Genomic DNA, 13,827 nt, shown 5'->3' on the forward strand with positions numbered 1-13,827 from the left:
TCTTCCACTTTTTTAGGCTTCCAGAGTTTCTTTAGTATGTGCAAGCAAATATGAATATACACAGAATAACATAGCATGTACACTATTTTATCGTTTTTCACTCCAAGTTATAAAGAATTTGTCCCACTTTTTTTCTTGAAATTTTGTAGTTTTATTTTTCACATTATATTTTATGATCCAGTTTAGATCCATCTTATTTTCTGAATGGCTGCCCTTTTTCCCAAAAGTATTAATTGAATAGTTCAACTTCCCCCACTGGTTGAAATGTCACCTTTATCATATATTAAGCCACTAATCAATGTGTAATATGGGGATTAACCCCTTTTTAAAATTGGTAAAGGCCATACTTTGGCGCCATCCTGAGGAGACTATAGAATTAAAAGTATTTGGATGGGAGATTGGTACCCATTTATTTAGGTGGGACAGATTAAAAAACCAAAAAAATTTTTTGATGCCATGAGATCTTATAATTGATCAGTTATTTAAGATGGGTTGGGAATCGGGCGCCTGGGTGGCTCAGTTGGTTAAGCGACTGCCTTCGGCTCAGGTCATGATCCTGGAGTCCCGGGATCGAGTCCTGCATCGGGCTACCTGCTCAGCAGGGAGTCTGCTTCTCCCTCTCCCGCTCCCCCCTCTTGTGCTCTTTCTCTCTCTCACTCTCTCTCTCAAATAAATAAATAAAATCTTGAAAAAAAAAAAAAAGATGGGTTGGGAATCGGTAGAGATGAGAGGTACATGTTACTATTTAGAGAGAAATGTCATGTAGATTTTAATTTATGAGGCATAAATAACTTCTAGGTAGATTACAGAGTTAAATTATAAAAATTAAAGCATGTGGAAAATTTAATTTTATTCGACCTCTGGAATTGGGGAAGGACTTTTTAAAATTAGGAGGAATAAAAGAAATTGCCAAGGAAAAATGGTATAGGTTTGAATACCTAATAATTTTACGCATATTAAAAAAAAGGCAAAGAAACTGGAGAAAATATTTCAGTGATTGTAGTATACATAGGGATAGAGGATAGCATATTTGTTTACTTTGTGAAGAATGACTGTATTCCAAGATACAGGCCCCTGGTAGGGGAAAAGGAAATCAGCTGACGAACCAGTATGGGAGAAAGCTTGGTCTAACTAGCAACAACAGAAATGAAAGTAAATTAAAATAATGAGCTACCATTAAATTTTAAAATGTACTATTAGGTATACAAAAGAATGCAAAAGTTTTACATATATAAAAGGATACATAGAACTTATATATGTAAGATATAAAACCTCATATAATGAACATCATGAACCTATTACCCAACTTAATATCTAGAACCAGAATTGGCAAATTTTTTCTGTAATGGACCAGATAGTAAATATTTTAAGTTTTGGGGGCCATACAATTACTCATCGTTGCTATTGTAACAAGAAAGCAGCCATAGACAATGCATAAATGAAGACATGATTGTGTTTCAACAAAACTTTACTGACAGTTACAGTTAGCAGGCCGTATTTGGCCCAAGGGCTGTAGTTTGCTAGTCTGTCGTCTAGAACATTACCAGTACTATTTTCTATACCTGTGTGCTTCTTCCCTATCCCGTCTCCCTGCCTCCCCACAGAAATAACCGCTATTCTAAATTTTGCTTATTTCACCCTTGAATTTTTAAAAAAATCATTACTTGTGTTTGAATCACTTAGTCTGTTGCTAAGTTTAATTTTGAACTTACAAAAAATAGTATGTGGCCAACTTGTATTTTCATTGAGTGTTTTATTTATTTATTTTTTTTAATTAAAAAATTTTAGGGGCACCTGGGTGGCTCAGGTCCTTCGGCTCAGGTCATGATCCCAGGATGCTGGCATTGAGTCCCACATCGGGCTTCCTGCTCAGTGGGGAGTCTGCTTCTCCCTGTCCCTCTGCCCTTCCCTCCGCTCATGCTTTCTCTCTCTCTCACGCTTTCTCAAATAAATAAAATCTTTCTTTTTTTTAAGATTTTTTTTAAATTTATTGAGAGAGAGATAATGATAGGGAGAGAGCATGAGAGGGGGGAGAGTCAGAGGGAGAAGCAGACTCCCTGCTGAGCAGGGAGCCCGATGTGGGGCTCGATCCTGGGACTCCAGGATCACGACCTGAGCTGAAGGCAGTCACTTAAACAACTGAGCCACCCAGGTGCCCTCAAATAAATAAAATCTTTAAAAAAATTTTTTTTAAAGATTTTATTTAGAGAGTGTGCACGAGAGTGCGCCTGCAAGTGAGGGGAGGGGCAGAGGGAGAGGGAGAAAGAGAATCTCAAGCAGACTCTGTGCTTTGTGCGGAGCTGACATGGGGCTGGATCCCATAACCCTGAGATTGTGACCTGAGCCAAAATCAAGTCAGACATTCAACTGACTAAACTAGCCAGGTGCCCTGAGTGTTTTATTTCTGAGATTATCTGTGTTACTGCATGTAGTTTAGTTCATTCACTTTTTTAAACATTTTATTTATTCATTTGAGAGAGAGAGAGACAGAGGGAGAGGCAGAGGGTGAGGGAGAAGCAGACTCCCTGCTGAGCCAGGAGCCCGGATGTGGGGCTCGATCCCAGGACCCCGAGACCCATGACCCGAGCCGAAGGCAGACGCCCAACCATTTGAGCTACCCAGGCGCCCCTAGTTCATTCACTTTTACTGTAGTATAATTGTGCCTTCTGCGAATATAACACAGTTTCTTCTCGATGGAAATGTGAGCTTTTCCAGTTTCTTGCTCTTATGAACAGTGCTGCAGACATTCTAGTATATGTGGATATATGGGAGTCTCCCAAAGATATGTGCTTTAAAAGCAGGATTCCTGGATATTAGAATTTGTATATTTTCACCTTACTGGATAATGCCAGATTGTTTTCCAAAGTGGTTGTTCCAAATTATACTCCCTTCATCAGTGTATATAGAAATTCCTGTTGATCCATATCATAGGCAATGCTTAGAGTTATCAGACATCTAGTTTTTACCAAATTAGTGATAAAAAACAGTATGTCATTGTGGCCTTAAATTGCATTTCTCTGGTTACTAATGGGATTGAATATCTTTTGATATATTTATTTACATCCATGCTTCCTTTCCTCTGCAATTCCTATTCACGCCTGTTCAGTTTTAGATTGGGTTTGTCTTTCTCTGCAATGTATAGATCCTATATGTGTATTTTAAGATATGAACCTTTGTTAGTTATATGTTGCAGATATCTTCTCCCATCTTCTGTCTTGTCTTTTTTTATGGTGTCTTAGCTTAAATGTGATTGAATTCATTCACCTTTGATCTTATGTAGTGCTTTTTTAAGTCTTGTTTTAGAAAATCCTTTCCTTTCTCCACACACACACCTGCACACACTCTCCCTTGCTCTCTTTCTCTCTCTCTCAAGTATTGTCTTTCATATTTGTGTTTAATCTACTGGGAATTAATTTTTATGTATGTATGAAGTAGAGATCCATTTTCTATTTTTCTATAGATACCAATACTTTGACATCATTTATTGAATACTCTGTCTTCCCAGTATTTATAATTTCTCATACATTTTTTAAAAACGCTTTCATTGGGGCGCCTGGGTGGCTCAGTTGGTTAAGCATCTGCCTTCGGCTCAGGTCATGATCCAGGGTCCTGGGATCGAGTTCCGCATCGGGCTCCCTGCTCAGTTTGAGCCTCAAAGTAGAGATTGCTTAAAAATAAAATCTTTTTTTTTTTTTAAGATTTTATTTATTCATGAGAGAGAGAGAGAGAGAGGCAGAGGCAGAGGGAGAAGCAGACTCCCCACTGAGCAGGGAGCCCGATGTGGGACTTGACCCCAGGACTCTGGGATCATGACCTGAGCTGAAGGCAGATGCTTAACCGACTGAGCCACCCAGGCGTCCCTTAAAAATAAAATCTTCAAAAAAATTCTCTAGTGTGTTGAAAGTTGTAAACAGCTTTCTTACACATTGGTGGGAGAGGTAGAAATTGGTAATCTTTCACAAAAACAACTTAGCAATATATAGGAGCCTTGAAAAGGAAGGGAATACTTTATTTTTTTTAAAGATTTTAAAAATTTATTCATTTGACAGAGAGAGTGAGCCCAAGTGGGGAGAACAGCAGGCGGAGGGGGAGGGAGTAGTAGCAGACTCCCCGCTGAGCAGGGAGCCCGACAAGGGGCTCAACCCCAGGACCCTGGGACCATGACCTGAGCTGAAGGCAGACGCTTAACTGACTGAGCCACCCAGGCACCCTGGAAGGGAATACTTTAAATGTTAATCATCATTATCTGGCTTTATGGATTTTTTTTTTAATTCGTTTTGAATGTCTTCCAGGAGTGTGTACATTGTCATTATATTATCTAGTAATTGCTTTTAGAGGACCATATATTCCAAGGAAAGAATCTAAGGAAATAAAAGTAACCCGAAGATTTTTCTACAGAGATTCTTAATTTGTAATTGGAAAAATTTAGAAGCTGCTTTTGTTTTATTTGCGGCTCTGCTCCCAACTCTTACAACAATGTCTGCCACAAAAAGGTTCTCAAAAACTGTTGAATGAATAAAATTTGAAATCAGAATGTCTCAGTTTTATACATTAGAGTTATGGAGTGTTGAAGAGTTCCTACCTTGATGTGGGTTCCTACCCACTTTCTTTTCAGCTGATGTGTGAATTAGTTGGGAACCCCAGAAGATTCCTTGTATTTTAATTCCCTTGTGTCTTCAGAGTTGGACCAGCTAGTTCTCACTTTAAGGAAAGAGCTCTTAATTAATGGCTCTCCTGCACCCTCAATGGGAATTTTGTAGAAGCTGTGAAGAAGCTGTCATCTTTCCTGAGATAGTAGCCTTTTCCTTTTGGGATGGCCCAGAGGGTCCTGAGGAGATAATAGAAAATACCATGAGGTACAGGTGCTCCTACTTATTTTAACATTAAAAATTGAACAACAGAAAAGCAAGTGGATGATGAGTAGTGATTTCTAATGGATCCAAGGGGGAGTGTGAAGGTATGGTAAGGAAGAGAGGACTAGAGGGGTTGATAATTGATTTTTTTGAAATTCTTTAAGAAGTGAGATTTCTTGAAAGGCTAGGGAGTAGACTAAATCCCCCAGAATGAAAACCTGGGGAAGAATATTCTGCATATTCTGTTCTAGACTAGGCAGCCCTTAATCCCCGGAAGGAAGGAGACAGTAAAGGTACATGCAGACAGAGGTCCATCAGCAACCTGGTCATGGGCAGAAAGTGTCAGACACAGTTGGGACTCCCTCCCCTCACTTTTCTTTTTTTTAAGATTTTACTTATTTATGAGAGAGAGAGAGAGATCGAGCATGAGCAGGGAGAAGGGCAGAGAGAGAAGCAGACTCCCCGTTGAGCAGGGAGCCCAATGTGGGGCTCGATCCCAGGACCCTGGGATCATGACCTGAGCTGAAGGCAGACACTTAACTGACTGAAACACCCGGGCATCCCTCCTTCCCCTCACTTTCAACTAGCAAATGTTAAAACAGTTGGATAGACTGAAGATTGCATTTTATGCTCAGCTTGGTTGAGTAAACCCGTTTGGCTTACTGTTTTCTTCTTCATGGTCTTGTGAACAGATATTGCTGGTGAATTCAAAGAGCAGTTACAGACCCTGATTCCATTTGTGTTAAACCCAGCTAATTTAATGGAAAAGGAGATCAATGGCTCAAAAGTCACCTGTCGGGGGCTACTGGAGTATTTTAAGGTAAATATGGGTTTTAATTATCAAAATATTTGACTTTTGATAAAACTGATCTAGGTTGTAAACTAACTTGAATTTTACTATTTTAAAGCTTAGGGGCAAGTTTCATGGGGGAGATGGTGAGAGGCATTTTCAGAGCCTCCAGTGTCCTTCCAGGAGTGGGCCACTGGGTGGCAGTATCGGTCTAAGAACCAAATGGATGTTCTTTGCACTTTCTTAGAGGAGTAATTACTGTGGCTAAAGGAAGATTGTTCCTCAAGGAAGATGGTGTGGACAGGAGGTGGTTAGGAAGTTGCCGTGAGTAGGAGGAGACGGCATCTAGATGTGACATGGCTACTTCAAGGCGGACGGTCACTGTGCCCACAGGTAGTGGTGAGGCCAGTGTGCATGGGGAATCTGGTGGGACTCCTAGCCTTGCTAGGCTCGTGCTGCTTGAGAACAGTTTTAGTTAACTAAAAATGCTAACATTCACTCAAAGGTGTGTTGTGTTTTTGCTAATTCCTGGGTGTTGATCTAGGTCTTTAGGAAAATGCAGTTGTATGGTCATTTTCTAAAAATTAAAGTATGATTAAATGTGACAGAATCACATTTTTCACAATTGATTTTATGTTTATATTCTAAGGCATATATTAAAATTTACCAAGGAGAAGATCTGCCTCATCCCAAATCCATGCTTCAGGTAAGCAGTTCTTTGACATCCGAAATGATACTGTTGGATTCCTTGTTGACTCGTACACAAGAAGCAGCGTCCTTTAAGAAGAGAATGTGGGGCGCCTGGGTGGCTCAGGTGGTTAGGCATCTGACGCTTGATTTCAGTTTAGGTCATGATCTCAGGGTCCTGGGACGGAGCCCCAAATAGGGCTCTGTGCTCAGTGGGGTAGTCTGCTTGAAAATTCTCTCTCTCTCCCTCTCCCTTTGCCCCTTCCCCCACTTGTGTACATGCTGTCTCTCTCTAAAATAAATAAGACTTAAAAAAAAAAAGAGAGAATGCTTTTGCTCTCCTTGCCTGTTATGCTGAAGTATGTGAATTTTTAGCACATTCTTCAGCATTGTGACTGCCCTTTGGGTTGGGTTTTTTTTTTTTTTTTAAGATTTTATTTATTTATTTGACAGAGAGAGAGGGAGGGAGCACAAGCAGGAGGAGGGGCAGAGGAAGAGGGAGAAGCAGGCTCCCCGCTGAGCAGAGAGCCTGACATGGGCTCAATCCCAGGATTTTGGGATCATGACTGAGCTGAAGGCAGATGCTTAATTTACTGAGCCACCTAGGCACCCCTGCGCCCTGGGGTTTTTTGTGCGTATTCATGGGGGTACAGTTAAAGCAGAACGGCCCCTTACTGGGCCTGGTCTTCCCACCAAACGCACTGTGGAGAGCACTGTTTTATTACACCCAGGTAGAACAAGTGCAGTTATCTTAGACAAATTATTGTCCTGTGTTCTGTTGTCTACTTTAGTAGAACACGTCCCGACATACCTATTTACTACTTACTGGTCAGGTTTTTTATTTTGGGGGACTTTTATTTTCAACATTTTGCTATTTTCAAGATGTCATTTTGTTAACACATAATTTCTGACTTTCATGGGCAGAACATAAAGCCGTTTACTGCCAGATGTTTACTTCTTTAGTAGCAAAACATTTTTACAAAGGAAGCTAGAATTTGGAATTCATGTAAAGATAAATTTTTTCCCTTTTTTGACCCACGTCTATTTCCTGACACTTATTTTTTTAAGATTTTATTTATTTTATCTATTTATTTATTTTTTAAGATTTTATGTATTTATTTGACAGAGAGAGAGATAGTGAGAGAGGGAACAGAAGCAGGGGGAGTGGGAGAGGGAGAAGCAGGCCTCCCGCTGAGCAGGGAGCCCGGATGCGGGACTCGATCCCAGGACCCTGGGATCATGACTGAGCCGAAGGCAGATGCTTTAACGACTGAGCCACGCAGGTGCCCCAAAGATTTTATTTATTCATTTGAGACACAGAGATACAGAGAGAGAGAGAGCGAGCATGAGCTGCAGGAGAGGCAGAGCAAGAGGGAGAGGCAGGCAGGCTCCCTGCTGAGTCAGGAGCCCGATATGGGGCTTGATCCCAGGACCCTAGGATCATGACCTGAGCCAAAGGCAGACATTTAACCCATCTGAGCCACCCAGGCGCCCCTATTTCTTAACACTTAAAATGGAAGCAAAGGGAGTGATATTTCCAGAGGTTTAATTGATGATAAAGACTCCTTATGTATAAGAATGTTTTTTGGCAGAAAATTTGGTAGAAAAGTAGTATTTTATTTTATAAATTGGGCTGTATGGAAACAAAAAATGGCAGAAGGATCCTAAAAAAGGAAGAATGGGGACAGGGTGAGAGGACGTTGGCACTTGGTTATTTGTGGAAGAATGTTAAAAGAGGGGATTCAGAGCTCATGCTTTCCTTTCTTAAAAGGCCACCGCTGAAGCCAACAATTTAGCAGCTGCAGCCTCCGCCAAAGACATTTATTATAATAACATGGAAGAGGTATGTTGGGCACGTGTCTTATTCTGATGTATCTATCACCTGGCCCTGTTGCTGACTTCAGAAGCCCAAACTGATCCTGTTTAAAGTATCTGAAGATGATGAGACAACAAAGCTGTGTTCAGGTCCCCCTGGTAATTGGGGTCTTCTAGTTCTTTCCATTGCTAAGCAAGACTTTCTTTTGGTGCAGTTAATGTCACCTTGCTTATTTCAGTGTGCTTTTCAGAGGAAGTGAACCCAGACTTTTACTGGTCTTGGTCAAGTTAATTTCTAGTATCTTAAAATGTTCTGACTTTTTCAGTGTTTTCACTTGTTTTATTGGGCACTTGTTTTCAAAGCCATCTTCAACACGTTATGTCTTTATTCTTTTTAGGTTTGTGGGGGAGAGAAACCTTATTTGTCTCCAGACATTCTGGAGGAGAAGCACTGTGAATTCAAGCAGCTTGCTCTGGACCATTTTAGGAAGACCAAGAAGATGGGTGGGAAGGATTTTAGCCTTCGTTACCAGCAGGAGCTGGAGGAGGAGATCAGGTTGCTCTATGAGAACTTCTGCAAACACAACGGCAGCAAGAATGTCTTCAGCACCTTCCGAACCCCTGCGGTGCTTTTCACGGGCATCGTGATTTTGTACATAGCCTCAGGCCTCACTGGCTTTGTTGGTCTTGAGATTGTGGCCCAGCTGTTCAACTGTATGGTTGGACTGCTGTTAATAGCACTTCTTACTTGGGGATACATCAGGTATTCTGGTCAATACCGTGAGCTGGGCGGAGCAATTGATTCCGGTGCAGCATATGTACTAGAGCAGGTGAGTGGTGCCAGCTGACGAGGCTACGGGTTGATAACGGACAGATGTTTGTGCTTTTATTGTAAAGTATTTCCATTTGGAAGAGTTTCACAGTGAAAGAAGGCATGAGAAACTTCCCCTGACCATTTTTTGTTTTTTGATAGGCATTACGTTGTATCATCCTTCTTTAGGATGTTAATATTTATTCCTAATGTTTTGTTTCCATGCCTAAAAACTGCTCTCTAATGCGAGAAAATGCTAACTTAGACATACTGTGTTACTCATGGGGAGCTTCTAACCACATGCTCTTTAGATGCAATTCCTGTGTGATTCTCCCCCATCCAAGGTTAATTTGCTTCACTGAAAATCAGCAGCTTTGAAATTTTTCTCTTTTGAGTTCTAATGGATGGCATCTCTTTCGCTTAAAATCTTTAAAAAAGCCAGTGGCTTTTGACATTGACGTGATCTCCAGGTGTACAGATCCTTGAGACTCGGATTTCTTTTTCCGAGTACCAGGAGCAGATCGGTTGAGTCAGAAGCTTGTGAGGAGCCACGGTGGCTTCCCAGCCCACCACGATAACGGAGCAGAGGCTTCGCTGACTCTGGGGAGCCAGCTGCCGCTACAGGTTCCCCCGACACCTGCATTTTCATTTCCCGATTTTCTGGTAACCTACCCGTGATGTAGACAGATTTCTGAAAGTTTATCTCTGAAGTCTCTCTCGATGCTGTGTTGTATTTTATTAACTTACGTGTTGAATAAATGGACTCTTGCAGGCTACTTCTCATATGGGTAATTCCACTCAGTCCGCTGTGAGGGATACAGTTGGGAGGCCACTTGTGGATAAAAAAGCTCAATAGCATCTTGACGAGAGGAGCCAACGAGAACGCGACCAGCCCCTCCTGATTTCTGGGTTTCTGCCATGGCCACAGGTCCAGGTCCAGAGGAACGCAGATTTGGGATCACCGGGGAAGAGCTGAAACTCAGCAATAATAAATTCATAGACCGACCTTGCCCGTGGCTTCAAATTCTTAAACATACTTCCATTTCTGTTGGAAGCATTTTTTTCCTTGCTGATATAGATCACGCCTGCGTCTATTTTCTTATTACTCTCTGCTTTGTGCACTTTATGGGGGGGAAAGCTAAAGGAAAAACTGCAGATGTGGTTTTAAATCCTGTATGTGCCACTTAGTGCCTTTTAAGATTGAATCCAGGCTTTTGAGGACATGATAGGGAGGGAATCAAGAATAACCTCATGAAAGATGCTGTTTTGTGGTGAAACCTATCTGTTCTTCTATACCTTACTATTTTAAAATGTTTACAAAACTTGCAAAAGCTTCAGAACAAAAGACTGAAAAGGATGCCATTACACTTTTAAAATCTTACAATGTTAAAGAATCCTGCTTGCCACATAGTGTGGAAAATCCATATCCTGTTTAAATCCATCATACACTGAAATTTATGGTCTTTTACTGACAGGCTGACAGTTTTGTTGGAGCATACTCTTATTTTATTTTTGCCTTCATTCCTCTAGCTTCTTTTTAGAAAAGAGGCAAACATGCCTTGAAGAGCCAGAGCGGCTCATAATGAAAGGAGTGAGCTCGATATTTTAAACAGAAAAGCTTGAGTTTAAATGAACCATGTGACCTCTGATAAGTCACTTGAACTTGTGCCTTGCTCAGATTCACTGTTTGCAGGTTTATATACACATCTGTATTATATATAACTCACGGTTGTCATTTAGAGGTCTTGTTTTCAAGAGTTCTACTGAAGAACAGAACTTTATTAAGGATTAGAGGAAAGACATTACCAAACACTACTGCCTTTAGTTGTCCTATTTCATGTGGCCTAGCAGTAAATCTTAGGTATTTATCCAAAACATTTACTTGCGTTTTCCTAGGCACTGTCTAGTATTTTTAATAATAAAGCTAAAATTGTCAGTTTTGTTTAGCGAATCTTCCTTTCTTTAACCTCACTTGACTAGTCTGGTAGCTTTAAAATAGCTTTGGCTTAGTGAGGACCGGAGTCCCACCCAAATATGGACAGTATCTAGAAGTATCTAAGAAATCTTTTTTATTTACCTTGATTGGGTGGTAAAAGTTTCTCTATGAGTTGCCTTTTCCTTTGATTTATAATATAATGGTGAATTATTGTGGATTTTTAAACTTCATAAAACTTGCCTTTAAGTATTTATAAAAACATTCAGGTATGAGAGCCTTAATTAAGATAGTTTTTGTTGTGGGAGGGAGATAGGAAGGCTTAGGCGAAACCCAAGTGTAGATTCTATATACGTGAAGAAGTCTGAACGGAAGGCAGAAGAAAGAAGCATGTAATCTCTTTATTAAAGAATTTTCTTTTTACTACATTAACACTTCACCACTGAAGTATTTTTATGAGTCTGAATTAATTCCAAGCATTTTATATTTTTTTCCTGTCTACATACCATCTTGCCCTTAAGTTCTTGCTAGTTTATTCAATTGCCATTAAATTTTAGGAAAATTCCAGCTTGTTCTAAAAACTGTTTATTTGCCTATCAGTGCTGCTTAGTGTTGACTGTTAAATTGAAAGCTTCTCTTTGAAATTTTGTTGCATTTTCAGGTAGCCTCTCATCTTCCTGAAGGTTCATACTTATTCGCTAAAGGCCTTGCAGGTGTTGAGATACTTGGCTTTTAATGCATTGTAGAGGCACATTTATAGATTTCAGAATAATTGTCTAGAGTGATGCTTTTAATGGTGAGAAAAGGATGATGTGTCTAAAACTTATTTTAATACTGAAGTATTGGAATTTTTAAAGTAAAACAATATGTGATAATGTATGACGAAGTGAAATCTTAAGATTTAGTTACTGTTCAGATTCACCATTTCTGTTTTGATCTTAAATAATTTGGTTTAATTCCCTGGGGAAGGCTTAGTATTTTTGTCTTTATTAGTTAATTTATTCTGGCTCTGGGAAGTATTGATAAAGTTTTCTCAGTGAAGATCCTTAATGAGTTTTCTTTGGTTTCTTTTCTCTATTTTTACAGTAAATTGGTGGTTTTATATCACCTTTTTCAATAAAAGGTGCATCCTCATTGCTGGCTTTAAATAATCCGGGGAGATTTATAACCAGGTTGAAAAGAATGTCTTGTACGTCTTAACTTCCCTCAGCCTTTAGTTTGTGGGTCAGAGACATTGCTTAGGTGTTCACACTGCAAGTGTTTGCGTGGTGTATGTAGCTCCGCAACTCCTGACCAGCCTTTTCACACAAACATTTATGGTTTGCACATTTCTAACGGTTATATGGGGCATAGTCCTATTAACGTGGAAAAGGAGGTTTTCAGAATTTCTATGAAAAGTATTCATTTCAGAAAAAAAAATTTTTAAAAATCCAATTAGTTTTTTATAGTAAAAATAATAGAATCAAAATTTCAATTCTTTCTAGATTGGTTTGTAGATACAATGGGGGTGAATGATCATGTATGATGATCAACATCTTCAGAGCCATGCCCTATTTTAGCAATATACCAAGAAGTCTGTTCCGTGGAGGTTTATGTGTTAACACCTTCTTTGTACTTGGTAGAATTGCCTATGAATATTATTTTGCTTTATCTGCTCTTTCTTTTTTCTCTTAACATGAAGTGAAAGGCTTTAGGCACATAAACAAACAAACTGCCTTGTTACTGGCAGGGTGTTCCCTTAGCAGGTCATAGCCAGTGTTTTACCTACCTTATAAAAGTAGTGTCTTGGGTAGGGTGAGTTTGGATGGGTATTTATGTATTATGGATGAGTTACAGGTAAGTAGGTTGACCTAAGCCCAGGCAAAAGTGATAAAAAAACAAAACTAAATAGTTTTATTTTTCCCTAGAGTTTTTTTTCTTTTTAAAAATAATTTATATGGGGGGCGCCTGGGTGGCTCAGATGGTTAAGCGTCTGCCTTCAGCTCAGGTCATGATCCCAAGGTCCTGGGATCGAGTCCCGCATCGGGCTCTCTGCTCCTTGGGAGCCTGCTTCTCCCTCTGCCTCTCTCTCTCTCTCTGTCTCTCATGAATAAATAAAAAAAAAAAAAAATAATAATTTATATGGGAAGTCTTCATAGGCCTTTTTTCCCCCTCATAGAACTATTGAAATGTAATTTAGGATGATTTTAGGATGGCTCCCATCCAAGGTAGCCAGTGTGGGCTACATCTTTCTGGCTTACATTTAGACCTGACAAAATTTTAGTCAAGGAATAGGGCATAATGTAGACAAGCTTCAGTCATGAAAGTACAAACTATTTGTGTAAGTGATTTTTTAGAATGACAATGACCATTTGCTGCGATAGGATAGTTTTCCTTATGTCCTGTTGTAGTTATGTTTTGGGTAGTCGCTGTCACCTATGTTAGAGTGCCCAAGACGTACTTGGGAGGCTTGTTTAAAACCATTCTGATTCCTAGCTTTATGTTAGGGATTGCCTCAGTGGGTCTGGGTTGTGGCCCTGGAATCACCCCTTCGATAGTATTGCAGGTGGCTCAGAGACCAGTGAGAGAGATGCTCCGTGGGTTGGGAAGGTGCAATCAGTATTGTTTGGAGCCGAGGGGACGGACAGCTTCTACCTGCGCTCAGAATAGGTGCTCTGCTTCCAGGACTATGACTGAGGGTTCACCGTGTTCTGAGTAATAAGGGTGATGTCTTTCATCTAGAGGATTAGCTAAGCTCGTTAAAGCTGTTTTTCTAAATTAAGGTATCACAGTGCCTTCTCTGAAAAGTGAATGTACAAGTGTCCTGTTTACTAACAGGTGTAATTAGGATTAAAAAAAAAAACCACTTTTTGAAAGTAGTTTTTCTTTAAAAAAAAAAAGCAAAATTCAGCACTGTGACTTGAACCCCTCATCTTTCGTGCACAGAAAACCTTAAGCC

General features: G+C 40.0%; 1 protein-coding gene across 2 annotated transcripts in view; it reads left to right on the top strand.

The window, feature by feature from the left end:
- Window positions 1–12,832, top strand: part of ATL3 (atlastin GTPase 3) — a 55,879-nt gene extending 43,047 nt beyond the window's left edge. For both annotated transcript variants that reach the window (XM_021685495.2, XM_044919255.1), the window contains exons 9-13: window positions 5,546–5,673; window positions 6,293–6,349; window positions 8,102–8,173; window positions 8,544–8,975; window positions 9,729–12,832. In XM_021685495.2, coding sequence (XP_021541170.1) covers window positions 5,546–5,673; window positions 6,293–6,349; window positions 8,102–8,173; window positions 8,544–8,975; window positions 9,729–9,812 — 773 coding nt within the window. In that variant the 3' untranslated portion in view covers window positions 9,813–12,832. The remainder of the gene's footprint in view (window positions 1–5,545; window positions 5,674–6,292; window positions 6,350–8,101; window positions 8,174–8,543; window positions 8,976–9,728) is intronic.
- The last annotated feature ends 995 nt before the right edge of the window (window positions 12,833–13,827 follow it).

Source organism: Neomonachus schauinslandi, chromosome 11 (assembly GCF_002201575.2).
Source record: "Neomonachus schauinslandi chromosome 11, ASM220157v2, whole genome shotgun sequence".
In the NCBI taxonomy this organism is placed as follows: domain Eukaryota; kingdom Metazoa; phylum Chordata; class Mammalia; order Carnivora; family Phocidae; genus Neomonachus; species Neomonachus schauinslandi.